The sequence below is a fragment of the Lagopus muta genome, chromosome 14, assembly GCF_023343835.1.
Source record: "Lagopus muta isolate bLagMut1 chromosome 14, bLagMut1 primary, whole genome shotgun sequence".
Classification (NCBI taxonomy): domain Eukaryota; kingdom Metazoa; phylum Chordata; class Aves; order Galliformes; family Phasianidae; genus Lagopus; species Lagopus muta.
In genome coordinates this window covers 12927400-12955331 of record NC_064446.1, presented here as the reverse complement: position 1 = coordinate 12955331, position 27932 = coordinate 12927400, and the positions used below count along the sequence as shown (strand labels likewise).

The 27932-nt window shown below is 52.5% G+C and overlaps 1 protein-coding gene across 2 annotated transcripts; it reads right to left on the bottom strand.

The window, feature by feature from the left end:
- Nucleotides 1–161: 161 nt before the first annotated feature.
- On the bottom strand, nt 162–26061 carry PDGFRB (platelet derived growth factor receptor beta). Of its 2 annotated transcripts, none has more exons than XM_048960114.1 (23): nt 25378–26061; nt 16762–16839; nt 15625–15921; nt 15246–15515; nt 14834–14961; nt 14350–14524; nt 13627–13819; nt 13289–13404; nt 12654–12780; nt 12279–12490; nt 11555–11649; nt 11164–11296; nt 10656–10760; nt 10439–10549; nt 9921–10074; nt 8928–9094; nt 8569–8687; nt 7547–7669; nt 6013–6124; nt 5608–5707; nt 5358–5463; nt 4635–4864; nt 162–4264 (listed from the first exon to the last, which is right to left on the bottom strand). In XM_048960114.1, the coding sequence occupies exons 2-23, from the start codon at nt 16808–16810 to the stop codon at nt 4114–4116; spliced, it is 3273 nt and encodes a 1090-aa protein (XP_048816071.1). In that variant the 5' UTR covers nt 16811–16839; nt 25378–26061; the 3' UTR covers nt 162–4113. The 2 variants fall into 2 exon arrangements, with proteins under 2 accessions (XP_048816071.1, XP_048816072.1); XM_048960115.1 differs by lacking the exon at nt 25378–26061 and adding an exon at nt 16941–17064.
- Nucleotides 26062–27932: the final 1871 nt, after the last annotated feature.

Here is a 27932-nt window from a genome sequence, read left to right as displayed (position 1 = left end):
TTCCAGCTTGGCTTTTGCTAAGCACTAGGGTCATGCACAACGTATTAACGTGCTTAGCCTTCACCCACAACATGCTTAAGCTGTATTCCCAACCCTACCTTAGCGGGAACAAGGGGCAGAGACCAAAACTGGGGGAGAAAAAAAAAAAAAAAAGATGGCACTCTGCAAAAAGAAAAACACCTTTATTTTTAAACTCTTTCTTTAAAAATGATTTGTAAAAGTTTACAGCATAAAAATAATATCTCATGGCTATAGATGTGACATAGTACAAGTCCTACAAATACATCTGTAAACCTAGGAAAATGTTAACTCTTTGGTACCTTAGTCTGAACTCTGTTTTTTTTCCCTCGCCCTCAGGTTGGTTTCTGGCAGAAGCGTGGAGGCAGGTGCTGTGCAGTTCAGAGATGCTGCGGAGCGACGGCGTGAATCCCCTTCTTCAGATCTGCCCAGCTTTACACAGACAGATCTCAAGCTTTCCTGCAGCCCAAACCCAGAGCCCCACGCTGTGGTGCTGCCCACCCCAGCCCCAAGCCCTGGCTGGGAAGAAGGGGAAGAGCCATTTCTCCCTTCTGGCCCACTTCCCCTGGCTGCACGTCTGCACTGCACTTCTGCCTCCCACGCTGTGGGGCTCCACCACAGTCCCACTGACAGGTGAACAGAGACAACCGAGTTCCATTAAAGTCCGCTGTGCTCTAGGATTCTTAACACAACACAAACAAACACTAAACGTGACACTCTCACTTAAAAAAAAATAGTAACACGCTCAAACCGAGAAGGACAAAAGACTTAAAACCTGTGCACATGTCAGTCTGAGAAGCATCTTAAACACAAAAAGAGACTCCGGAGTGTTGCATTAGTTTCTGGGATACACTTAGGTATGTATGAAATAGTGACTGGCAGTAGGATTATGCATATACTGGTGCTGATAACAATTGACAGCTGCAGAGTAAAATATAATCTACAAATAAAAGGTATTGCACTAGAGATGGGCCCAAGCTGTGGCATGTCTCCCTTTGGGAGGGCAACCAAATTTGGGTCCATCTCTAAACACGAAAACACATCCAAACAAAATTAACGATGGTCAAAAGAAAAACCCAGAGGGACCGGATCCCTTCAGAATCTCACCGGAGAAATCATGGCTGCAAAACGGCTGGGCTCAGAATGGCCAACATTTCTGCTGGCCGTGATCCCCTGGGTCATGCCAGGACTGGAGTGTTGGCAGTAGAGAGGGAATGGGGGCTGGAGGCAGGTCCCCACTTGGGGTGAGCTCACCCTTCCTAAGCCATCTTTGAGGAGAGATTTCCCAGCTCAGGCTTGCTTTGCAAACTGCATGGGTAGGGTGGTGGGAATAGTGGAGTAAGGATGGGAAAGTACCACAAAGTGCAAGAGCTGGCCCTCGGCATCACAGGGCCAATGGCAACTATTTGGTCATACCTCTCTAGAGAGGGGAATGGTACCATTGTGGCGTACCTGATTTAAGAAAGAAGAGGGAGGTGGGTTTTGCTGACAGATCTGATTCCTTAAACAGCCAGAGCAGGTTTTGATGTTAAGGATACTTAAAATGAATGTGCATGGGATAAAATGCAATAGGCATCCAAGTGTAGCTAATGCCCAGCTAATAGGACAGGATGCCTGAGATTCCCCATCAGGGACAAGAGTCAGATGTTCTCCTTCAGGACTGTGGAATAGCATTTCACAGTGGGAAATTAGTAATTCATCTGTACAAGATGGAGCTTAGCACAGGTTTTGTGAAATAAAGCAAATGGCCAAAGGTGAGAAGGGTTTTATTGACAGGAAAATCTTTGGGCTGGATGGAGGTAGTAAAAGCAGCTCTCTAGGGTTGCTCTCAATGCCTGAAGTATTTAATATTTTTATTAGTTGATCCAGCCCAAAAACAACAGTTTGTTAATGAAACGTGCTGATGACCCAACGTCTGGAACAGCAGGGAGTATTTTGGTTAGAAATGCTGGAAGAGTAGAAAGATGTAGGTGTTAAGGTTGGTTAGGGAATGACTCCAAACTACTGCTATGTTGTGGCTTGGAAAGGGGCAGCATTATCCAAAGCTACGCCAGGCAAGACAAATCCAGGACAGACCAGAAGGTATTAATGCCCTGTGTGAGGTCTAGACTTGACCCAACCTGGAGTACTGGATACTTGTGGTCACACTTGGCAGAGAAAGACAAACTAAAAAGGGAGGCGGTGTGGACAGAGGTGATCAGATGTGCCGTCCTATGGGCTCAAGTTGCAGCGACACGCATCCTACCAGCACCTTGCATGTTAGAAAAATACAGTGGTCTGACCCCAAGGACCTCGGAAATCATCACTTCTCCGCAGCTAGGATCATTTCTGGAACCACCAAAGATGGCTCCTTCATTACAATCAGGAGAATCTGGTATGGAATAACAGTTGTCAGTCACAGTGTTTCCCACAGATGATGGGGAATCTGACCACAAGGACTGAAATACCCCACCGGCTACCAATAAAAATGCTTTTCCTTAGGTTCACATTTTAACCAAGTGCATCAACCTACAAAATATCTACTCCTCTTTTAATTGCACAAATGGCAGCGTTTCAAGGATAAGATGACATAAGACAGTGTGAGCGTGTGCTGGTTTTTAGGGTTTTTTTTTTGGAGCAGAAATATCAGATTAAATGAAAAAATTCAGTGGCTTTGAGGTTGGCTGAAACCCAAAAGATGCGGATTGAATTTTCAAACCTGCCTGTGCAGAATTTGTGGGATGCGCAGAGAAATGTGCATGAGTAGGGCAGCACAAGGGTTAATGGGAGTGAGGGATGTGCTGCAGAGCTCTGCAAGGTGAAGCTTCTCCTTGTGGAAAAAAATCCTGCCAATTTCTGTGGTGTCTGAGCTGGAGCTTTGGGGTCTAGCTTCTCTAGCCCTGCGAGGCTGCGTGGCTGTGCCCAGTCCCCAGAAGGTTGCGAGGTGTCATGGCAAACAGCTTCCCTTTCTCTCCCTTTCTGTCTTTTGAGTTGTCCTTGGGCTGGTGTTCTGGCATCCTTACTGCTCCCCATAGTCTTGTATGACTCAGGAAGGACCCACCATCCTGAGAAAGAGGGTGTTTGGGTGAACAGTCTTTCACAAGGGAGCCCTTATTTCCCAAATATAAGACATAAAAGTTTTGCAGCCATAGGGGTTATATGATTCCCCAGCAAATGATCTGGGCTTAGTGGCAGTAGAAGATTAATGAGTAGCTATATTGCTTCCTTATACTGGCCCTGGCTAGTGGATTAATATATTTGTTCCCTTTAAATCATCACTGGAGAATAATTAGCTTAGTGCCCACACAGACAACAACAACACTGAACTGCCCCCCTCTTTGCTACTACAGCAGAGTCACTGTGAGAGCATTTTGTGTTCCTGGCCCTTGGGACTCCTGGCTGGGCACAGGATGGCTCTGGGTGGGAGGGCAGAGCTGTGCCCCAGAGCCACGGGTACCTGTAGAGCTTGTGATGCTCTGTCCTCTGGAGAGTCAGGATAGGAAAACGGTGATTCAGTATCTGTGAGACACTGGCTGGACTTTCCAGGCCTTGGCTGTGCTTGGAGGAGAATCCACCCAACAGCTGGAGTTGGGTATCGCAGCTTCTCTACCCCCCAGCAATGGATTCCAAGGAAACTGTCTGTCCTGGTGGCATTTCGCAGAACCACAGTGTGGTTGGTGCTGAGACCATCAGGGAAGTGCTGGTGCGGAGGAGCTGGAACTCTTTGCCATCTAAAGAGTCTGGAAGGGGAAGAGGCTGGAGCATCTTAGCACATGAAAAGTGGTGCCTCTTGTAGAGATTTAACCCACACCTTCCACTTCAGAAGAAGATGTTGGTCTGTGAGATGTCTCCTTCCCACAGCGGTTTGATCGCTGAAGAGGATGTGGCAGTGATCTGGTAGATGCTGGGCACTGAGCCACCTCTTTGTGAGGAGGGAAGGGGATGGCAATGGGGGAAATGTCTCTGATTCCCCACCTGACAGATAGGAGGGAGGGAAGAGTACCGGGACAAGCATGGATGTCCCAATGAACAAGCACAAGGCATGGTTCTCTGCCATGCCCGGCTCAGCCCCACACCTGGCCTCGCCGTGGGGAGATGCCATCAGCCCAGCTCTGCCTACAGGAAGCTCTCCTCCACCTCCTGGTGCCCCGGGGCCAGCTCCTGGCAGCCCAGCTGCAGGTCACATTCCGGCTGCTCGTCCTGCTGGGGGCCCAGGGGGCTGTCACAGGATATTGTAGATGATGTGTTGGCTTCATTCAGAATAGAGCTGAAGGGAGACAAAGGGAAAAGATATGAGTGCCTAACCTGAGTTTCCTGATGAGATAGGATTCCCAATGAATGAGAAGCATGTTGAGCTCCTTGTCAATCTTAGCAGCTTTCAGGAGCTCTGTACCCCAGGTTGTGCCCTCTCTTGTCCCCAGCTGTGCTGGTTGACACATGGGGATGAGACAAGACACCATTTAGCTCACAGCCCTTCGGTTCACTTCCATCCCTGGGTGCTCATGGAGGTGACACTACCCTCCTTCTCACCTAGTAAACCCATCCCTGAGCAGAGCATCCCTATTTGCAGTTGAAGCCCCCTTCTTCAGTTTTGGGCAATCCTGGGAAGAGACAGCATTTAGAAATGACTTTTCTACCTGGCCCGGCTGATGGAGGCCTCCTGAGGGAGGTCACAGATTGCCTCAGGCTTGGGGTCAGGAAGAGGGATGATGTAGTCGTTCTCTCCCCCGTTCTGGTGCACAGCCGTGTAGAGAGTTGGGGAGCTGGGAGGGAGCCTGGCGTTGTTCAGCCCAGGGATGGTGGGTCTTGTGCGAACAACAGCGGGGTGGTCGCTCTTCATGAACTCTTCATCCACCTGCTGGTACCTCTGCTCTCACAGGTTACCAGAGAAACAGGAAGGTCTTGTGAGCAGAGAAAACACACAGATGTATTTGCTTTCCCTGACTGCCAGGCTTCTTTGCCCAGGGCTGACATCTAGCTGCATTCAGCTACCCTGACTCCACCACAGACACATCATGAATGTTTTCTATGTGAGAGATCAGCAGCACAATTCCACAGTTCCAAAATACCAGTCAGCAGCAGGCTTCTGATCTTCAGCCAGTTCTGATTGCTGCCACTGCTGAGAAACCAGCTGCCTGGTGATGACAGCTGTCTCACAACGTCCCCAGGATTCCCAAATCACCTCCTCTGGCTGTTCAAATTAATGTAGCCCAAATCACAGCAAAATCCTCCAGCACAGCAGCTAATAATTATTAATTAGGGTCTCCAAACCTTCATCAAATGCTGTGAAACCAAGGTGGCATCCCTTCAAAGAACACTGACATCTCTCTGGCCCTCACCACACGTTCCTTTGCACATACCTTTCTGTAGCAATCCACCAAGAGGTTTCCCATAAGCACCACCAGCTGTGAGAAGGACGGTCTGATCTCAAACTTCTCCTCCCAGCACTTCTGCATAATATCGTAGCTAACAAAATGGAAGAAAGGGCATGTTGGTGACTTAGCAGGAAAACAGAGGAAGAACTGCTCCTGTCAGTTCTGCAGGAGTTAACATGTGCAGGGTTATGACAACACATGGATGCCCAGGGTAACGTGTGCAGGCAGCACTTACATTTCATCAGAAGCATGGGTGGGCTTGGACATCCGATAGCCACGTTTGATGGCATTGTAGAACTGTTCATTCATAGGCAGTTCAGGGTAGGGAGTCCCTCCTGGTGTAAAGGGAGAGCAGGGGATCAGGTTGGTGCAGAGCCTGCCATCCCCGTGCCATCATGCTTTTCACACCAAGGTTTCCTGTTTGCTTTTCGTTTTTTAATTTACCTTTTTTGTTTCATTTTGCTTCCAAATGCCCACGTCAGCATGGAAAAGAAGGAGACACTGAGTGAAGTGCTACTCTGATGCTGGTAGAGCTGGGACTTGGGGATTAGGATGGATTTCTACCTTCTGGAATTGGGATGGGATCTTGCTAAAGTGCTACCATTTCTGTGGACACAACCATAATCTCAGGGACACTTACCCAGAGTGAATATCTCCCAGAGAAGAATCCCAAAGGACCACACATCACTTAGGGTGGTGTAGAGGTTGTTGAAGATGCTCTCAGGAGCCATCCACTTAAGGGGCAAGAAGGTCTATGAGGAAAAATTAGAATAAGAAGATAGTCAGCTGCATCTACAGCATTTGTTTCAACAGGAAAGAGTCTGACACAGTTTACAAGCAGATAGAACCCCTTGGAGCTGCCTGACAGCCCCACATATCTGGTGATCAGCATTTCTTGGAGGGATCAGTTTTGTCTTTTGTAGTGCAGGATGAACCCAGCAAGTAGGAGGGAAGAACAGGTGTGCTACATCCACTTCCATCATGGACAACAGCCTGTCTGTCATAATGAGCTGTCGCAGTGTGCATCTCTGTTCCCTGCGCCTTGGGACGAGTTCACTGATTGCACAGCGTGATCACAGAACTCCCAGAGGGAGCCCAGAACTATTTGTGCTTTGGAATCTTAAGGCTAAGCTGGAGAGGGCTACAGGATGACAGGAAAGAGCTGAAGCTCCTGCTTTTCCTGTTCCTACACACATGGTGATACAATAAAAGCAGCCTCACTCAATCAGTGTGTGCAGCACTGGCTGAGCTGTTCTGGAGATTCGCTTGCACAACAAATACCAAAATAATCTCCAGGAAGAACTGCAAAGAGGCCCAGTTTCATTTCTTGTTTCATAAGGAAAAGCAGCTATATCAAGGCTGGACAGGAAAATCACAGTCTCTCTGCAGAGGGATCCCCTGGCCAATATGCTCAACACCTGGCTGCCGTGCCATGCAAATGGGACAAAGCAGGAGGGAAGCTGAGTAGTTCATGGAGTAGATAACAATTGGGGTCTGAGGGGCCTGGCACTGCTCTCAGCTCCCTCAGACTCAGTTTCCCTGTGTGCCAAACAGAGCCAGTTACGTGTCCTGCTTTGCTTAGGGTTGCACATTCCCAGATGCTCAGTGCTGGAGCAGACACACTATTGTTGAAAGCACAGGGAAGGTTTCAGAGAATCTCAATAACAGCCCCATCCTCTCTTGCCTCGAAAGACTGGAGATGTCTTTCTGGAAAGTAGCTGCTTGCAGGAAAGCACTTCCTCTTACCCTGTGGTCTGGTGGTTAGAGCAGAAGACTGCGGACCTCTTCCCAGAGTGGCCAGTGACTCACTGCACCACTGTCAAGCTGCCTAACTTTGCTCCTGCCTGCAGCTGAGAACCAGGCTCAGCACCACACAGAGAGGGGACACAGCACTGCTGCCACTGAAGAGCTGTGCTGTGCAGGGCACAGTCCAACAGTTTTGCTGTTGCAGCCCGGGTTCTTTTGCAAGAGCTTGGAGATACAGCCATACAATTCTGCTACTCCACAGTGTGCAGAGCACATCAGGTGCACGACGGTTGGCTGGTGATGGTTGACACCATCAGCTGGGACGGCTGCCATGTCACCACCCCTGGGCACAGCAACAGACAAGGGGTATTCTGGTGCCAGGCCCAGAGCCCTACAAAGAAGGGGATGGCATGGCTCCTGGTACTCACACTTCCTTTGGAGATGTAGTTGGAATCCCTCATGATGTCTCTTGCCAGACCAAAGTCACAGATCTTCACCAGCTTTCCCTCGCAGATGAGGACATTCCTGGCAGCCAGGTCACGATGCACACACTGCAGGGAGGCAGGGCACTGTCACTGGGAGCAACCTCAAATGGCACAGAGAAGAAGCCCAGCTCCAGCACTAGTCCATTTCTTTTGCTGCAGGGACAGGAGTCATCTCCTTCACCTTTATGGACCTACGTAGCTCAAAGCCACTGCAGGGCTACCTTATTTTTGCTGCTTACTGGAACAGACACACTGACAAGGGCCCTATGTTTGCCAGACACTACCAGTTAGAACAGTGATGTTACATCACTGCAAAGTAAGACTGTGGGAATTTAGAGCTCCTCTTCTATGCTTCATAGGATAGCACGGACTATACGCTTGTGGAGATCACACTGTCTAGCTGGAGGCAGAGACAAATTTCTTTCTGCATGTCATTCATACCACCCCACCCTGTCTCTTACCCTTGCCCTGCATGATGTTCAACAGAGAGTATGTTACTGCCTGTCCTAGGCCAAAGCCAGATCTTAGGAAGCCCCCATAATCTGATCCACTCTGTTGCCTCTTATTTCTTAAGAGGCTTGGGAAGCTTATAGCATGTGGGGCAGTGTGCATATCCATGGAGAGTTGCAACTTCGCTTTGGAACGCCCTGTGTTTAACACAGCAAGGCTATCTGTTTGCAGCTGGTCACCCCAGTAAAGGAGGATTATGTAACATCACAGCTGTGCTGCACAGGGCTCAGAGCCATGGAATTTGAGGTGTGAAACTTGGTCTGCATCAGGGGTAGTTGGCGTGCAAACACAGATCTTCGGGGATATATTTCCAAAGGAAAGTGGTTGGCAGCCCTTCCATTGCATGGCCACTTGTCTCTCCAGGAGGTCAGCATGGACAAAGGGACAGCGAGATGAAGGTGACCACAGGCACAGCACAGCATTCTTTGTCTCCACAGGCCAGCCTGCATACATACATTTTTGGAAGCCAGGAACTCCATCCCATTGGCCACTTGGAAGCTGAAGCCCACCAAGTCCATGTAGCTGAGAAGTGGAGATTCATTTATCAGTGTCACCCGGTCTGTTCTTTCAGGAGCTGCAAGACACAGAGGTTGGTGTGACTGGCACACTCACAGACTGCAGCTGGCAGAAGGAACCAGCTCAGTGGGGATGGCTCTGCCCCCATCAACACCAGGACAGAGTATGGGGCTCCCAGCATGAAGCTGTATTAGTCTCAAAGGTGACCTTTGCAATATGACCCATCCAGTTCTGCAAGCAAAAGCATCCTGCAACCCAAATGCAAGTTCTTTCCCTTCCACTACAGCTGAGCTGTTACCTGATGGGGAATAGCTGTCCAGCTCGTATGGGGTGCCGTAGTTAGAGGACTCGATGTCAGCGTACTTGATTTCACCCTTCATGTCAGACATGGGCACATAATCCAGAGACTCATCCTTGCTCATGTCCATGTAGCCCCCATCGCTCTCAACAGACAAGGAAAGGTGACTGGAGGAGGAAAAAGAGAGTATTCAGAGTGGAGGACAGTGAGATGCAGGGTACAGGGGAAATTATCTGAAGAACTGCAGCTCCTGAACCCTCAGCCCCAGCACTGAAATGCCTCGTAGCAGGGAAAGAAGCTCTGTGGCACACAAGTGGCACTGGGGATCTCCTTCCAGAAAGAAGACTCTGGGGCTTGTGAGGCTGTGCTTTGTGCTCAGGAGGATCTCAGCTGCCTTCAAGAACAGGGGGCAGCTGTGATAATGTCCTAATGCTGCTCTATTTTACTGTTGCTTTTGTGTGCTGGAAGTAAGTGCTGCTTTCTAGTTTCCCATGGGAGTGTTTCTCTGCACTGATGTGTCTGCACCTCTTACAGCTGGCAGCTGGATGAAGGATTGTTTCCCTTTCCTCTTAGCACCTCTTGTGCAATTGCACTCCTTCTAGCACTTCTCCCTTAGGCACAGTAGCAACACAAACTGCACTGAAAATGCACAGCTGAGGTCCCCGAAGGCTAAGAAACTCCTCTCTATACTCAGTGAAGGGCTACTGTTATGCTAGCCAAGTTAATGCTGCCAGGGAATATTCCCAGTTGGCACAGAGCAGCCAGGGTATGTGTTAGCATCAGCCTCCAGGACACAAATTGCCTCTGCTAAATCCCTGCCTGCCAGGAGCTAAAGGTAACACTGGGCAGCCATGCTCCCTTGCTAGGCCAGCATTTATTTTACTGGCCTAGAGGACATGAGAGTATCCTTCCTGACACTACCAGCTTCCCTCAGTGGTGTGGGCTAAGATGGTGCAGGCAGCAGGGAGGAGGAGAAGGCTGCTTTCCAGGCACCTCTGCACATGGTCCTCCTTGATGGTGTTCCCATACAGCTCTGCCTCCCGGCGGGCCTTCTCGCCATAGGACTGCAGGAAGGTGTGCTTGTTGCGGTGCAGGTAGTCCACCAGGTCGCCGTAACGGCAGTACTCGGTGATGATATAGATGGGCCCTGGGGGAAAAGAGCACTTGTGTCATCTTTACTTGGCCCTGTCTGCTCCCCAGGGCAGAGATTTTTGTCCTTTGGGGACATTACCAGATTGCAAGACCATGGGGAAAGCTGTCTTTCAGGGACTGAGCATTTTTGGAATTTGAAATTTATGTTGGGAAGGCAGGTGGGGCTTAACAGAAACATGCCTTCTCAGTTTCAAGTGGGTTGGAAAGAGAGGCTTTCAGAGCCCCCCTGGGGCTTTCCCAGGGGAAGGGTGAGTCATTCTGAACTAGAGAACAGCAATTATTCTCTCTGAGGACAATTCTCACTCTGCAGCACAATGCAAGGTAGCAGGGAGAAGACAGGGCACCTGGCATTCAGTTACCTCCTTTGGTGCAGGCCCCCAGCAAGTTGACAATGTTGAGGTGAGGTCCCAGGTGGCTCATGATCTTCAGCTCAGACATGAGGGCTTGCTTCTCACTGCTCCGGGCAGTGGCTGTTGGGGACAGTTGATATGAGTGGCAAAGTGAGGAGCAAGAACCTGGGCATCATCCAGCCTTGTGGTGTTGGGGTGAGAGAAAGGGACAGTGCGAGGAACTTACACTTGAGCATCTTGACTGCAACTTTCATGGTGGACTGTGAATGGCTCAGGCCATGCGCCGTCGCCTCCACCACACGTCCAAAGGCACCGGAGCCAAGAGTGCGTCCTGCAGAGAAAGGTGAGGTTGCTATGATCACTGAGGATAGGCAAGAACAGGAGAGGACCTTGGAAAAGGCATGTCTCTTGTCTGAAATGGCACCGGCCATCCTGATGGGAATGGCAGTAGTGGAGAGTGAATGTGTTTGGTATTGAAAGTAGTTTATGGCAAGTTGAGAAGGGAAAGAGCTGCCAGGCACAGAGAAGGAGAATCAGAAATAACCATGTGCCTCATGCCACAGGGAGCAGATAGCTTCCCACAGTGGCCCCAGATGATCCCTCTGCTGCAGGATCACATCATATCCCAGGGATCTCTGTGCTCTGCCTGGGTTGCTCTCTTTTTGAGATCCCAAATCAAAAACCCTCTCCCCCAGACAGACAGGGTTCATCAGAGGGACCTGCAGAGCCTTTACCTAACACCAGCTTGTCCCTGGGCACCTCCCAGCTGGAGTCATAAGGGAGCTGCATGGGATCCACATAGATGTACTCGTGCCCATCAGAGCTCACTGACTCGATCACCTTCCAGCGGATTTCATAGCGAGGTTTCTGGAGAGGGGAGCAAAGAGACAAGGGAGATCTGAGAAGCTGAGGGTCAGGCAGGGCATGGGGACCGTGAATGGGTTTTGTTAGGGAGTCTTTGGCCTCTGCAGTCATTGCCACCTTCCATGTCTTACAGATGGCAGGAGGCCAACAGAGGCCAATGATCTCTGACATGGATAGAACATCATCATGCAGAAGCCTGCAGCTTTGCTCTCCCATCCACCCTGACACGTGCAGCAGCCTGCAAATGCAGTCCTTTTTTACCTTCTGCCACAGGACGATCAGGATGATCAGGGAGATGACAGTGAGGACCAGCAGAGCCAGGATGACAGAGATGATGACCACTTTGAACGGCAAGGCTACAACGATAAGTACAGGGTCAGCAGTCAGACTCCCACCCCTGCAAAGTCAGGGCGACCCAGGGAAAGGGGTTATTAGCACAGGGGGCTCCCTCCTCCTCTAGTTACTGTCCCCTCCCTGCTACATGCCTCCCCATCAGACATCAGCCCCGGGGCTGAAGATGAACTGACGATCCATCGTGGACCTTAAATCAGATCCACACATCCATCCCAGGCTGTCCTGTGGGCTAGAGTTTGACTGGGGACAGCCTTGTTCTCTCCTCCTGGTTAGACCTTCCCAGCTGAGACTGTCCTTTCTGCTATTTGGGGAGCATGTGGTTGTTTGGGCCTGTGGCACCATCTAGTGACCCTTGGGCTAATAACAAGACACCAGGGACCTGATCAGTTCTTGCCCCTGGAGGGATAACCCTGCTCAGGGGCGGGAGGGCTACAGATTGCCCTCAGAGCAGCCTTTCCTGCTCAACTTCATTTTCCTGCAGGCTTCATTTTGGGCAGAAATATCCAGGCTTTCCACCTGAGAACTGCAGCTATCAGAGGTTGCTGCTGGCTCCCAGCACTTCCAGACTGGAGGCACAGAGAGGAAAGCCCATCTCCCCACCTCCAACGTGAACACCTCGCACAGCACTCACCATTTGGGACCAGAGTGATGTCTTGGGAGTTGGAGCCCAGGAAGTTTTGCACAGTGCATCTCAGGAGCAGGGGTTCATCCACCCTGTGCAGCTGCAGGGTGCTGTTCACGCGGTACACCTGCAGCTCTGCATGGTACGTGGCGTTGGTGTGCAGGCCAATCTCTGCAGAGTTGTTCCCCAGCAGCTGGGTGGGCTGCCCCTGGTTGCCACACCTGGACCGGAGGAGGATAAAGGCACCTAAGAGGCAGCCAAACCCATGCAACACCATGGGATGTCCAGCTGCGTGGGTCAGCAGAACGCAGTAAAATAAAGAGTCTATTATTTCTAAAAATGCATGAGCCCTGTCATTCCCATGGGCTTCATCTCGCTGCTTACCGCTTGATGTTGCTGCAAGTGGACCAACTGATCTCTGGCTGGGGCATCCCTTCAGCAGAGCATGTTACAGTCTGCTCCCCGCTGCTGGCACTGCTGTTTTCCTTGAGATCCACCACTTTGGCTGGCACTGAAACCAAGAGACACTGGTGGGAATTAATCCTCGGCTGTGAATGCAGATGAGGAAGGGAAATAATGGATCCCCTTCGTGGCACAGGGCTGATGTGGCAGTCAGGTAAGACTTACAGCAATTGTGCCTTATTTTTGAAACTAAAAGCAAAACTAGAAAGGTTTGAGGTGGTCATGGAAGAAACCTGCCCCTATCCATTCTGCTTGTATAGCAGAGGAACTACAGAAGGACACCTCTGCATCTGTAGATGCACCTGCATCTGCACCCTTGGGACAACATTGAAGGCCATGCTGCTGGTGTCTGCACTGCCTCCTTGTCCCTCTTGCTATAAGACCAAGTGTGAGATATTTCAGGTGATTTTTTCTTCATTTTATTGCTCTTCTTTTGACATGGATCTGCAGTCATAGCTGTAAAGGCTTCAGGCTGAGAATCCTGGAGCAAAGGATGGAACCATCCCCTGGGACTGCCCCTACGCTCCTTGGCCCCACGTCTGCTTGCACATCCTCACCATTTATTTGCAGATGGAAGGACAGCTCTTGTGCATCGTCCTCATTGGAAGCTCGGATGGTGTAATATCCTCCTTCCTCCTGCTTCACCCGCACCAGGACCAGAGACGTCTGGTACCTGGAGAAGACACAGCCATGGAGTGCATGCAGGAAGGTGCCTGGTGACTGACACTGCTTGGGAGGGATCGGCTCCCACCCAACTGGGGAATGCACAAAATTCACTCACAGAAAGGTCAGCATTCAGCCACCATCCCGTGCCCAACCACCGTACCACACACTACCAGTCTGTGTTGTGAATTATCCCCTCCCTGTCCCCTGGTGAGGGGTGATGTGCCCTCACCTGGTTTCTGACAGGTTCCTGTTGGTGATGGTGAACTCACTGCTGCTCTCCATGGTCAACGTCTTGTTGTTCTTCAGCCACACAATGTTTGGCTGTGGGTAGGCTTCCACATCCACCTGGATGATGTGGCTCTTGTGGACCTCAGCATACACTGTGCTGGCCAGGTGGGTGTGGAAGCGCACAAAGCCACGCTCTGAGGAAAGACAAGGATACATGCTTCAGGGAGAGACAGTCACCTCCACATCCCTATGGGCTATCTGGGATAAAACACTGAAGTGATGGAGCAGCTCCAGGTTCGTCCCTCAAGGTCTCAGGTCTGTGCCCAATGAGAGCATGGGTGTGAGCTCACAGGACAGGCAACATGCAAGGAAAGGGCTGTTGCCTTTCAGAGATGGGCAGCCTCCCTCAAATGACATGAAAGGAGCACAGGTGTCGGTGGGAGATTGACTTAAGAACACATTGGCACTGCACAGTGCAAAAAGAGCTGTCACACAAACCCTCAAATACATTAAAGACTCCCAAAAGCGATGATGGGGGAGTTTGGATGTGTTGAAGCCAAGAAGTGGGCAGGGATGCCATGGGGTGAGGGCTGACTTTTTGCCATGGTTAATGAGGGCAGGGGTGAGAAGGGAAGGGAGCTGGAGGCTGTGCAGAGTGAGGAGTTTGCCATTCTGGAGCAACACCCATGTGGGTTGCTGCCTCAGAGCACAGTCAGTGACGCACCAATCACTTGGACCGTGATGTCTTTGCGGTCTGTTTTCTCATGGTAGCCCTCAGAGACATTGCAGACATAGGTCCCACTGTCCTCTAGCTCTGCATTCTGGATGATGAGGATGGAACGGATGTCATGGGTGGATCCAGGCAGGAAGTCGGTCACTGGCTCCACAGCTTTCCCAGCCTGCACAATGAGGACAAGATACTGCACGTGAAAAACATTTCATGCCAATGGAGCTACAGAGCCAGGCTCACAGGGAGGGAGGAGAAATGGGCAGAAGACCTTAGTGAGTCTACAATGGAGACAGGGAACAAGCACCATCAAAAGCCCCTGAGATAGACAGCCTTCATCCAAGGAGCTCCCCATCGAGCCTCCTGGAATGGCAGCAGCATCTTACTCCTGCCATGGCATGAAGCTTCCTGACCTTTTCTATGATACTGATGAGTGATTGCCACGGGACACGTGGGCAAACGCTGGGGTCGGTGCCCTCACCTGCTTGCGTGGATAATCCCAGTTGAAGTTGACCAGCTCATTGCCGCTGACAGTGCACATCAGGGTAACATTTTCTCCCTGACGCACCACGGTCTGCACCGCGCTGATGGAGACGTTCACAGATGAGACTGTGGGAAGTGCCAAAGCAAGGGATGATCAATAAAGGAAGAGATGAGTGCACACCCAGTCCATTTATCTTAGGTGGATTTATTCACTTGAAATCTCTTCTATGAGGTATACATCTGACACTTTGGCAGAACCTATTACTTAATGGAGACAGGGCTAAATCCAGCCCCTAAATTGATCAGGGATATCACTAAGGAGGGGGGGAAATCTTTCTGGTCCCACTCCTGTTGTTTTGAAGGAACGGCTACAACAGCTACAGAGATATGCCAAGATGAGGGCAGCTCACCCTGGATCCTGTAGACATAGAAGGTGTCTGAATCCACCTCTTGGTCATCCACGATTGCCTGGCAGTAGTAGGTCTTGTCCTCAAAGAAACCTTTGAAGCCCTGCTGTGGGTCATAAGCAGCTGGAATGGGATTCTCCACTTTCTTTTCATAAAGGGTCACCTGCAGCTCTGGGTTGGTCACACGGCATGGGATGATGGCCTCTGTGTAGCCCGTGATGAAGATGAAGAACTCTTCAGAAGTGATTGCGGGGAGAAAAACTAAGGAGGGATCTACAGGAGAGAGAGGCACATTGGTGACACCACGACCTCCCCCGCTGCTTGCTCCAGCATGCCACACGTGGGAGTTCCCACGCAGAGGTAAGGATGCGCTGCCCCTTACCTGGAACATAGATATAAAGGGCTTTCCTCTCTGCTCGCTCTGAAGCCTGGTCGGGGCTGTAGAAGCATGCATACTCCCCTGTGTGACGGCCTGTCACGTTCTTGAGGGTGAGGTTGCTGACAAAGACCCCATCCCTGTGCTCCAGCGAGGCAGCGAGAGGCTGACCATCCCGCTCCCAGACTAGCGCGCTGTCCCCATAGCACAGGAGGGAGAAGGTGCTGTGGAGCCTAAGGACGAGCTCAGCATCTTCAGGTTCGATGTGCAGCCCGCTGCCCCCAGACGTTACCTCCAGCAGACCTGGGACAGGGGAGAGGTGAGACACACTGTACATCTCTGAAATCCAAGGGCCAGTAATGTCCAGTGTCCGCAGGGGATGAGGAGTAGGAGGCTGGTTTGGGAGGGATTCAGGCACCCGCTGAAACAGAGGGTGCAAACAGGGCTGCTGTGATGCTGCTACACCATCCTTGGTGAGGACAGGGCTGGAAGCAGGAGTGACCTAGACATCTCCCAGATGTTTGCTTGTATGCATCCCATGCACTGGGCCTGAGGAGCTGACAGCATATAGGACTGCTGACCTAAAAATGAGCTGGTCTCATAAAGCAGAGGTAGGTCTCAGCTGCACCATCAAAAGCTCAGAAAGGCCATGCCTTGGTGGGCAGGGGGAGAGGAGGAAATGAAGGAATTAATTGCCTGCTCTGCTGGCTGCCTCTTCGCAGAGACAGTGCTAACATGACACAGGCTGGGCTGAAACAATGTCAGTTTAAAAGAAGGTAAAAAAGGAATGAAAGCAAAGCCTTGCAGGAAATCCTATGGAAGCAATAAAGCAAGCAAGGTCTTCCTGAACAGCTTCCATGTCTCCTGGCCTCTATGTTTTATCCAGATGTCCCAGGAGGGCTGGGAAGTACACGTGTTCCCCCATGGTGTCCCTGTGGGTGGGGTTAGGGTTAGAGTAAGGGCTAGAGTTAGGACTGGGTCAGCAGAGCCAGTAGATCCAGGAAAGATGGATGCAAGCAGTGCAGCCCTGTGCCTTCCCATCCCATTACCCATCTCCTCATCACCCCAGTGATGGGAGCATCCCCAGACAGCTTCTTCATGAGGAGCCCAGTCCTGCTCCCATCTCCCTGGGCCACCACTCACCAGTGAGGATGAGGAGCTGCAGTGATGCCTTCAGAGAGGGACAGAGCATGGTGGGCTCCACGACCCAGTGGCCCAATCCTGTTAGGAACAAAGCAGGATTAATACAGCACTGCTGGGCTGAGGGTCCCCTCTCCACCTCCCCTCTCTTCAGTTTTCAGCCTTTCCCTTCTGCTGCTGACCTGGTTCTCCCTCGTGCTGGATCTGCTGAAGGAGCAGATCTAAGGCATCTCCAGCTGGGAAACGGGGACTGGGCTGGAAGCTCCAGGAGCTGTGTCAGCTCTTGCTCATCCCAGCTCAAAATGCCTCTCCCCAGCAGCAGAGCACTGCCTTTCTCCCTCCCCCTGCCTTTTTTTCCCCTATTAGTTTTCACTTCCCTCAGTCCCAATGAGATAAAACCTGCTAAAAAACAGATACCCACCCCCCCCCCTCCACAGTCCTCCCACATTTTCTGCTTCTTTCAACAAAAGAAAACATGCCCAAAAACACTCCCTCCAAAAAACAGAGAATTTCTTGTATTTCACTTTCAAAAATATGCATCTTCAGGGAATAATTTTGTTTTAAGATCCCTTTTATCAACATTTCTCATGAAGTCCTTTTAACAGAGCATGCCCAGCCCTCCCCAAAGCAAACTGATGGCCCAAAAGAGACGGGGCCAGAGCTCCCTAACAGCACTGGAGCCATCCCCTGCACAACATGGTGACAGGCACAGAAAGGGCTGAGATTCGGGAACCCCAGAGCCAAAGCTGAGGTTCAGAGCTCTCACACCTCCACCTTGAAGCTGCTCCCAAGGCAGACCTCGAGGTGAAGCCCCCAGGAGCCTCCCAAGGGTTCCACCACCACCTGAGGCTGGTGGCAATCTGAGCTTGCTGGCACTGCCTCTTACCGAGTGGGTCTGCTGCCTCTTGGCTCTGAAGCACTGTCTGTCTTTGCTTGATGTTGGGAGGAAATGGTTTTTAAATGACGTGCACTTGTCAGATGTTTTTATTATTCTCTCCGAAAATATTATTTTTATTATTCGCTCCGAAAATAAAAAATAAAAAAAAATAAAAGAAAAAAAAGTCTGATCTACCAGCAAAACTCTCCAGGCCTCCAGCTTACTCAGCAGCTTGCCTCTCCTCCTCCATAAAGCCCCTGGGTGACTCTGCTCTTCTGCATTTGCTGGAGAGGAAGAGAGCACTTAAAGGGAAGACCCGAGGGAGGAGGGAATGAAAGGATGGAGGGGAAATTCAGGCTGTAAATGGACACAAGCTGCCTGTCAGAGAGGTCTGGTGCCACCAGCAGCACCCTGGTCTTTCCAGGATCCCTGCCAAGCAAACCAGTGCTCTGCTGGATTCAGGCTGCAGTGAGAACCAAGAACCCTGCAGCCTCCGCCTGCTGCCTCTGGCTGCCTCCCCAGCATTCAAGGCTGGTTTTAATAAAAACGCTGGTTTTGCAGAAAGCCTTTTCTCTTGGAGATGCTTCCTGAGCAGAGTGGGAGGGTAGCAACATCTCGCGAATAGCTGTGACCTCTCCCTTGTTTGTCTGCTCTGGCTGGAGAGAGAGGCATGGTTGGAAATGCCAAGCTTTGCTTGTTCTGCAGAGCCTGCCCAGCAGACAGACAGACCTTCCTCTCCTTGTCACAGCAATGTGTGCTTGCACACGTGCACAAAGAGGCATTTCACAAGGGATGTAAACGCACCCAGATCTCTGCTCTGAGGACACTTTGAGCCTTGAGGACACCTGTTTCAATCCTCAGTCTCCGATTTTGTTCTCAGCAAGAGCACCAAGATGCACCCTCTGAGTGCCAGACAATGACCTGAGGGTGACCCTACCCAGCAGTCCAGAATCCAGCACACAGATGCAATCCCATCCTTGGACCCCACCTTTGTCATCTGCACAGTTCTCAAATGCCACGGATTGTCTCCTTCCAGCCACATGGGTGAAAACAGGGTCACAGACCTCTCACATTCTTACACCCTTCCCACGGACCAGAAGCTGAGCAACCTTAACTATGGGACGTTCCATGGGCAAGGTCCCTGCCCTGCAGCAATGCCACCTCCTCAGCACAGCCCCGGCAGGCACTGAGGTGACATCCCAGCTCCCATCGCTGTGCTGAGACCCTCCACAGCCCCCCTCCCCACTATGGTCCTAGAGTGCCGGCACAGAACCTCCCTCTCTGGTGCTGTGACACGAGGGCAAGCCAGCCGTTTTCTCTTGAGCTGCGTTGTTTATTATTCTAAGAGAGGAATTTGGCCGGGAGAGGAGAGGGCGGCCAGCAGGCTGCATTTATAGACCAAGAGGTGCGAGGGGCAGCTGAGAGCCCTCAGCTTGTTCGGCGCAGAGCAGAGGAGGCTGTGGGGAGGCCTTATTGTGGCCCGCAGCTCCTCATGGCAGCCTCAATGATGCTGGATGCGGAGAAGGGCCACATCCAACCTCTTCCAGGGATGGTGCCTTCCCTACATAAGGAGGGCTATTCCTTCTCCATCTCCTCCTCATTGCAGTGCCTTACTGAGGACCTCAAACGCCACCAAACCTCATTCATCTTTCACTGTTGCTCCATCCCAGTCCTGTGTCTTGTTTGAAATGAGAATGCCCAAAGCACAACTATGTGGGCTCAGTCTTGAAACCTTCTTGGTATTTGATAGGACAAAAGGGAATGGTTTCAAACTAAAAGAGGGGGGATTTAGACTGGACATATGGAAGTTTTTCACAATAAGAACGGAGAGGCACTGGCACAGGTTACCCAGAGAGGTGGTGGATTCCCTGACCCTGGAGACGCTCAAGCAGCAGGCTCTGAGCCACTGATGTTGGTGTCCCTGTCCACTGTGGAGGAATCAGACCAGATGACCATTAAGAGTCCCTTCCAACACAAACGATTCTATGATGAAGGCAGAAACATGGTCTGACAGTGCTCAGCACATCCCGAGCCCCTTTGTTTCTGTGCTGTGTCCATTTCAACAGACCTTCAACAGACTTAAACCACGGGACATCAACAGAAATGGGCATCAGCACCAAGCAACACCCTTGCCATTTGCTGCCCACTGCCTAAGCACACCTTGACCACATTTCTTGCCTCTCACCCACAACCAAGCAGAGAGGTCCTCCAAGCATCCTACAAGCATCCCCAGCGCTGTGGGAGCTGAGAAGCAGCCTACCAAGCTGCACACAGGGAGGGATAGGATCTGCACACCCTGCAGCCCCACCACTCCTCGAACAGAGCCCCACTCCTTGTAACCCACAGCCCTCCAGCAAGACGTGCTGTTTGCTGGAAATCGGGGTGCAAAACCCCTCTCAGCACAGCCAGCTGCCCTCACTTTTCCTCTGCCTTTCCATTTCCAGCCAGGCTGCGATTCCCGGCGCTCCCGCTGTACTTGCTGGCCCCGCGGTCCCGCCAAGCAAGCGAAGGACATCTGGTGTGAATTAGTGGGAAGTAAAATACACTTTATTTTTTCTTTGTCTAAACTCATCTGAGTCATTAAGTGAGATCATGAGTGCCCGCGCGCAATGAGAAAGCCCTGCACGGATCCCAGGATTGATGCCTGGCACAGCCGTGGTGCGGGGGCTCCTCCTGGCCTGGGGGGAGATGTCCCACCCCATTTACAAGGGGAACTGCTCCCCAAGCAAAGGCTGCTGAGACCCCAGCCTTGCTTGTCTGCCAGTGAAACTCCTTGGCCTGCCCCATTTCCCTCTGCCACCCTCCCCCCTGCCTCTGCGACTGCTTCTTTCCCACCCTTTAATCTAAATAAAACTGAGCTTTTTTTTTTTTTTTCCCTTGGCTGGAACTGGCTGGAGTTGCAACATCTCTCCTCTGGGGTCCCTCGGCTCCCATGACACCACATTTACTCACAGGCCAGATTATCATCACAGAGCCCTTTTTCTTTTTTCCCAGCACATGGCTAGAATTAGGCAGTGCACACACGGGGAGCCCATCGTCCCCAGCCTGTAAACAGCCAATGATAAAACACAGAGGTTGGAAATCTGAAACTGGAGGCACTGGGAAGTCCTTGGGGGTCCCACAGGCCAACCCTGGAGCACAAACCTCCTTTTGCACATCAGCATGCAGACGCAAACACAATCCTGATGCTTTACCCCTGTGCTGGTGACACCGAGGGATGCTCAGCCCTAATCCCCCCTTTGGTTTAAGCCCATGGGAGACAGAGGAAATGAGTGACCCATCCAGCACAAGTTCAAAATAAAACGAAACATCTGTTTGGAGCGGGGCCAGCATTATAAATAATCCCCCAGCCTTGAGTGTTGGTATTTGTGGCCCTTTGGGTTGCGCATGCTCCCCCGCTTCCGCTCGTGGAAAGCAGGCCGGGCACAGGGCTGCTCCCTGGGGCCAACAAACCTGGCGCAGGCTGTGGGAAAACCCTGGGAGGGGGACAGGGGGCTCTCCTACATGCAGGAAGGAGGGATGGGGTGCCTTGCTCTTTGCCCCTTGGTCACCTGGACCAAGCTGTGGCACCGCACACAACACGAGATGCTCGTGTGGGCAGTAGGATCTGCTGAGCCCCAGAGCTCACTCCCTGCAGGCAGTGACCCCCCCCAGGGGGACAAATGTGCCTCTCGGGAGCATTTCACACTTCCCCGGTGCCCCTCTCCACCAATCTGCCCATGGTCATCCTCCAACTCTTCCATCATCTCAGACAGTAAAGACCTCTAAGGGAGCAAACACCATGAGCACATGAACAACGTGAGTAATAAGTGTGGGTGCAGTGCCTCCAGCCCACAGGGCAGCACCCACACAGCTCCTAGCATCGCTTCATTGCCGTCCCCAGGAAAAGATGGCTCCAACCATGCAGCAAAACATGGGGGCTGCCGGGTAGTGGCAGCTCCGAGAGCGATCTGTTCCCTTCATCCTGAGGCTGTAACATTTGGGACACCTCAGGGTGTCCCCATCCGCTTGCCTGATGCTTTTCCAGCTGTGTAAGGGTGGAGAGGATCAGGGAAGGATGCAGGGATGAGGGCACCCCAGGGCTTTCCTCCCTCTCTTTCTTCAGCTAAGAGCTTTGCTAAGGTATGCGTCCCCTGCACGTCTGAGTCCCCCACTTAGCTGGGGCCAAAGGTCCTGGATGGCTCTAATTACCTGCTAATCAAGGGGAGAGCAATGGAGACAGAGACATCCCCTTGTGTTCTGCATCCCCAGCCCCACGTCCCTGTGAATGGAGAGCAACCTGATCCTCGCCTGAAAATGTCCGTGAGATGCGGGTGCTGCCAGGGAGAAGGAAATAATTCCCATGGCTGCATCGGCCCTTCTCTTCTCAGCTGCCTGCGAGGGACCCGAGTTTAATCATTTTGTTCTGGGGTTTTAGGCTCTCGTGGCTGGGATTAGCCACACGACAGCTCTATGGTTGGGGATGAGGAGCAGGACCTGGTGTGCCAAAGGCAACAGCACACATGAGGGATGGGGCTTGATGCAGAGCCCTGCTGCTGGGGCTGAACGCACACCTCCATCTCATGCCCAACACCACATCCCTCTCTTTGCTGCAAAGCAGGGACAAGCTGCCAGCTCCCTGTGCTGCAAGCTGGGGCCAGGCCCCACCTTAACAGAACAACAGAGAAAACCCCAGCTTCTCTCCGCACTGGTGCTCTACAAACACCTCCAAAACCCCACAGACCCACCACCTGCTCTCCCCAAACCCAGCTTTAAAATCACCGAGTCCTACGCCTGCCAGAGTTTGCCTTCCTGAATCAGACCATATTCTGCCCATCCACTCCCACACTGGAGAGAGAAACTTGGCAGGAGAGGACAGGACCCTCTCGAGGAGCACCCTGAGCAGAGTGGGGTTCTGTTCTGCAGCCATTTGCTCAGCAAACCCTGAAACGGAGGTGATTTTCAGTTTGCAAGTGGAGAATGCGCTTTCAGAGAGCAGAGCTTGAAATGGTTTATTTTCTGCTGGCCCCGATTCAGACAAACCCACAAGCAAACATATTTTTTTGTATAAATAAGACAGTGTGTCTCGCCAGTTAAAGCAATTCAAACATGAATGTAGCAATTTAATTGGTGCCAATTACTGTGTCTCGGTAGCATTAAGATTTCAGTCACAACCTCCTTTGCATGGCAGACGGGCCAGGAGGGGGAAGGCAGAGGGAGAGCAGGATGGGGCCCTGCTCCTTGCTGTACCCTGCATGGGACACATGGAGAAGCCCCCTTCCTTAGCAGGGAAGGCACCTCCTGCCCACGTAACCCTGCTTTGCAGCAGCACCACATGCCTCCTGCTTGCTTAGCAGCATCATTTCTGTGGGAGATCTCATGAGGAATGCTGAAACATCGGCAAGGTTGTTCCACAGCCGTGTCCCAGGGATGAGGGGAAAGCAGGGTGTAAGGGCCAGGACATCACAGCCAGCATCCCCTGCTACAAGGCCAGGAAAGGGACAGACCCATGGGACCCCCCTGACCTGTCCCAGTGCCCCTCTGTTCATCCCTGGCACGTGTCCCCATCCCTGTCCCAGCCGGCTCCGCTCCAGGAAAGTGCTGCACTTCCAGGAAGGGCCGTCCTTGCAGAGCGGAGCGGGACAGGGAAGCCTAATTAAGCAACCCCTAAAACAAGCCTCGTTATGTCCAATCTGCCTGGCAGAGCAAAGGAGACTTCTGGAGCTAATCCAGCACCCAGGGAACAATCCTGACCTATACCCTCCTCTCCAGGGGATTTCTTCCCCTCAGTTCAAGCACAAACAAACAGACTGCACCAAGTGCCCCAGCAGTGATGGGATGCATCCAGCCCACCGGTCCCCAATGAGTCCCCAGTTCTGGGCTAAAGGCAGCACCAATGCCACCACTGGTGGCTATGGGTCAGCAGTGCTCAGCCACCACCACACCTCTGCTCCCTGCCCTTTGCTGCTGCATCCAGAGAGATGCTTGGCCATCCAGCACCCGCCCTGTTTCAATTTGGCATCTGCTGCTGGAGAGCATCTCCTAAGCTCTGGTGCTCACTGACACTTCTTGCCCTAGTCCCAGGGATGCTGTTCTCTCCGTAACACTGTTGTTTTGCATACCTTGGGAACCCACCAAACTGGAGTCTGAAGGAGATCAAGAATTCATTGCCCTGCTGCACTGCCCACATCCCCCAAAACACATAGTGCCAAAGGCACCCTGCCCACCCAAAGTTAGTCTTCCACCCCACTACACACTGACCTTTTCCTTTGCACTTCCCATGCATGGATGCTTCATGCTACAACCCCAGCATCCAGTGAGCACCCAACCTTACCTATCAGCCCCCTCTATCAGCCCTCTGCAGCCTTTCCTGCATGCTCTGAGCCCCCTCTGTGCTTTCCCCAAGCCTTGCCCCGTGTCCATCCCTCAGCACTGCTCTGCGCTGGCTCTGCCCCCAGCCCTGCTCCTTTCAGTCCCACAGGAAGCACTGCTGGTTTCCCCGTGCCGCGCTGCAATCTGGTTTGCGTCCAGCATAGCCTGCAGATCCTTTCCCACAGCATGAACTGCCTGGGCTCTTCTCTCCAAAGATCATGTACACACATTTAATAGTTCCTCCTGAAATACGGTGGGCTGCTGCTCCCAGCCTACTCCTCCCTGAGGATGCAACCTCCCCTCTCCCCATGTGCTGGGGGAGGCAGTCCTCCTGGGGAGGACTGAGACTTGCAGGACACCACTGGAAGCAGCCAGGACATTCGGTAGCCTCCTCCCAGCTACAGCCCTTAGTGCCAAACCCTCTGCTTTCAGCTCTTTGCCGGCTACTTTAGCAGAAGCCCCAAGAGCTCTAGGGCAGGGATGGAGCAGCACAGCATCCCCTTGCACCCGCAGCTCCAGTCCCTGCTGGCCGATGAGCACAGGAGCAGGATGCCCCATTCCCACAGCGTCCCCAAAAGTCCTGGTGCAACTGTCACAGCACTGCAGGATATGCAGACTCCTGTCCCCAGGCTTTGCTTTGGACCTGCCACCACCTGATGGGCTTGGAAACCCCAGGGACAGCTGAGCGATTATCCACACCTGTGCCCCTTGGAGAGGCCCACCCTGAATGGGTGCAGGCACTGAGTGGGTCTTGCAGATGTTCCCTGCATGCTGGCCTGGCCCACAAGGGACAGGAAAGCCACTAAGAGCAAGGACTGGAGAGGGGTGGCCCCAGCTGTGTTTGGATGCATTATTGCTGCTCTGCTTGGTGCAAGCACCAGGGTGAAGCTGAGCATCGCTGCACACAGCAAGGACCTGCATCCCTGTGCCAACCTCCTGCAAACCCATCCTGGAGTTGCATGGAGGTCAGCAGGAAGCCCCTCCTGCTCCCTGCAATGCTCTGCACCAGGCTCTCCATGGTTCCTGGATGGGGCAGTCAGACCCTACAGCTGGCATCCTCTGCACCCAGCTCTGCTTGCAGCCCCTGCCTGTGACAGCTGGTCCACAGTGGTGGATCACTGGGGACAGACAGCAGCCCTCCAACAGCCCAGCACAGCACAAGGAGAGACCAGGGGCTCTGAAGGAAAAGCAGAGGTCCCCCAAGTCTTTCCATAGCCACAGCATCCCTTGGGAGGGAGTCCCACATGGCTTTACCCATGGGATGCCACCAAACTCTCCAAGCCCCCACCCTCCAAGGGCCAGTGGGCCATTTCAGGGTTCCAACCCCCACACAAACCCCATCAGCAAGCCCCCTCTGGAGTCCCACATCCCACCCCAGCTGCCAGCCTTACCTCACGTGGGGTCCCAGCAAGTGAGTGCTACTCCACGCGTCCGCAGCCGCCCCGAATTCCTTTCTCTCCTCCTCCACTTTCTTTATCTGCAGCCTGCGGAGGCTCTCTGCCCTCCCAGCCTTCCCCAGCTGGCAAGGCTTTCCCGCATAGAGGAGAAAAATGAAGTGGGGGGGGCGAGGAGGAGAAGAAGAGTAGAACAGAACGGGGTGGGGAGGCTGTGCCAGCACCGGGGCAGAACCGAACCGCCGTGCTGCGCCCTCGGCGCGCTGCGACGCGCAGCAGGACGGCGTGCGGGGCGGTGTGCGGGGATAAATACCGCAGCCCGGGAGGAGGGGGAGGAGCGGCGGGGCTGCCCCGCAGCGGAGTGCCGCCACTTCCTCCCCTCCGCCCTCTGCGGGACACCGCTTGGAGCCAAACTTTCGCTTAAAGCCCAACGGAGCGGCGAGATGCGGAGGGATTAAAAAGAAAGAAAGAAAGAAGGAAAGAAATAGAAAAAAAGAAAAAAAAAAAGAAAGAAAGAAAAAAAGAGGAGAAGCTCAAGTGGTGCAGATAGAGGGGAGCTGGGCTGCGGGAAGGGAGCGCCAAGGCCCCGCGAATGGGAAACAAAAGGAGCCCGGAGCAGCCAGGCTTTTCCCTTCAAGCAGAGGGAAGGGTGCTGCTCTCCGTCTCCCTGTGCCTGCTTTCAGTTCTGGCCTTTCTGCCTGTTTTCTTTCTATTCTTTTTTCCCCTCAATCCTCTCCCCCCCCTCCCCAACTCCAATCCCCTCCCGTTTTCTTTTATTCTTTTTTTTTTTTTATTCCTTTCTCAGGATATGAGGGGATGTTTAGAAAATCTGCTGCCCACGCCAGCAGCTGACTCATGTTTTTATTAAAGAAGGCCTGTGCCGAACTGACTCTGTGTATTCCCTTTGGACTCCTGCCCTGGCCGGGCCGGCACTGCCCCCCCTCGGCCCCACGGCCCCCAGCCAGGCACTGGGACCACCAACACATGCCAACAATGCTCCTCTGGGGGACCTTGGAGCGGTGGGTTGGTTGTTTTTGGAACAGGGAATAAAAGATAACATGCAACTGGGATGGCCTGGTGTGGGATGCTGGGGATGTGGGGATGGTGGTGGCCGGATGGGGTTCATTTGGGTGCTTAGGGGTATGGATGTGTCCTGTGCTGCTCTGTGCCCCAGGAAGGAGCCCAGCCTTCCTGACATCTCCCTGTCGTACCTAACAGCTCTCACCTCTGCCATCCCATCCCCTCAGCACCCTTGTGCTGAATGCCCATGATGTGCATGGTAATGTATCTGCACAGATCCCTCCACACACTTTGGTGAGCTCAAATCAATTTTCTGGCAATCTCTTGATGGACACAAATATAGTTTGTCTGCACTAGGATTTTTAGCAATTTGTTTTGCCTTTATGACAAAGTATAGAGGCCTTCTGGATGGAAACTGTCTTCTGAACCACCCATTCTTGTCTTGTTTCTGCCTTGGAGATGTGCTTTATTCCGATCCAAGTATAAAAATACTATGAAAATGCAGCATCTCTCATGAATGAGTTTTCCTGAGAAGATGCCCTTCTTTCTCCTTTTTTCTCTTCCAAGAATGAAAAGCCCTTCCTGTAAAGACAGCACTGCTGAGATCTGAGGTTGGATTGTTCGCAAGGCACCATCCCCTTCCATCCTGCTGGTCCAACGCGGCACAATGGGCACAGCTAATGATTGCCCAGCCCTGGAGATTGCTGCTTATCTCCACTTATCTCAGCACTCACTCTTCACTGATGAGCAGCCAAATGGAAGGGTTTTCTTTGGAGATCTCTTTCATTTGGCAGAGGGCAAAAAGATCCTGGCTGGTGGCATCCTCGGTTGTTGGCATTCAGTGGGGATCTGTCTTCAATTATTGGCATTCAATGGGGATCTGCGTTCTGGTGGGGCTCAGAGCCCACGCTGGCGCTTTGCCATGCAGAAGAGTGCCCAAGAGATGGCTCATATGGGCATGTGGCTCTTTGTGAGGCTCTTCTCAAGGGATAAGGACATGCAGGGTGGGTCCCTCCGGGGGGGCACGTGTTCTGCTGGGAATAGCTCAGCAAAAAGCCATTGCCCAACAACAACCCCATTCTCGGAACAGAAGAGGGAAAAACCTGATGGTGCAATCCTGTGCTGGGTCCTCTGTGCTGGGGATGGGCTCCAGGCACAAACAGATCCCCCTTCTCCTGCCTGCAAATGGACGACCCCGTGAACAACGCGGGCACTCAATCTTGCTAGGAATCAGCCAGGGTCGAGCAGTGATGCTTTGGGATGCGGCGAGCGCACGGCGCTGCACGTCCCCAGCCAGCAGCCGGGGCTGGCGCTGAGTTTGGGGTCACAGCAGCTCCTGGGAAAGGCCAACCCAAAGGAAGCCCCAACGCCAGAGGGACTCGCGCCTTGCGAGCGTGTGGGTGGAGGGGAGCGGCTCGCTGACCCCTGCTTTGCTCACCTCTATTTTGGGCTCCTGCACCTCCGTTCGTGGCACTTGCGGGACTTAGTGGTTCCCCCGGGACTGGGACAGCTGCAGGGGAGGCTGCCAGAGT

Coding starts and splice junctions, on each gene's coding strand:
- PDGFRB (XM_048960114.1), bottom strand. CDS start 16,810: ATGCTCTGTCCCTCTCTGAAGGCATCACTGCAGCTCCTCATCCTCACT. Junction 12,781..13,288: donor CTTCCATCTGCAAATAAATG/GTGAGGATGTGC, acceptor TCTTGGTTTCAG/TGCCAGCCAAAGTGGTGGAT. Junction 9,095..9,920: donor AAGGAGGACCATGTGCAGAG/GTGCCTGGAAAG, acceptor TTCCTCCTCCAG/TCACCTTTCCTTGTCTGTTG.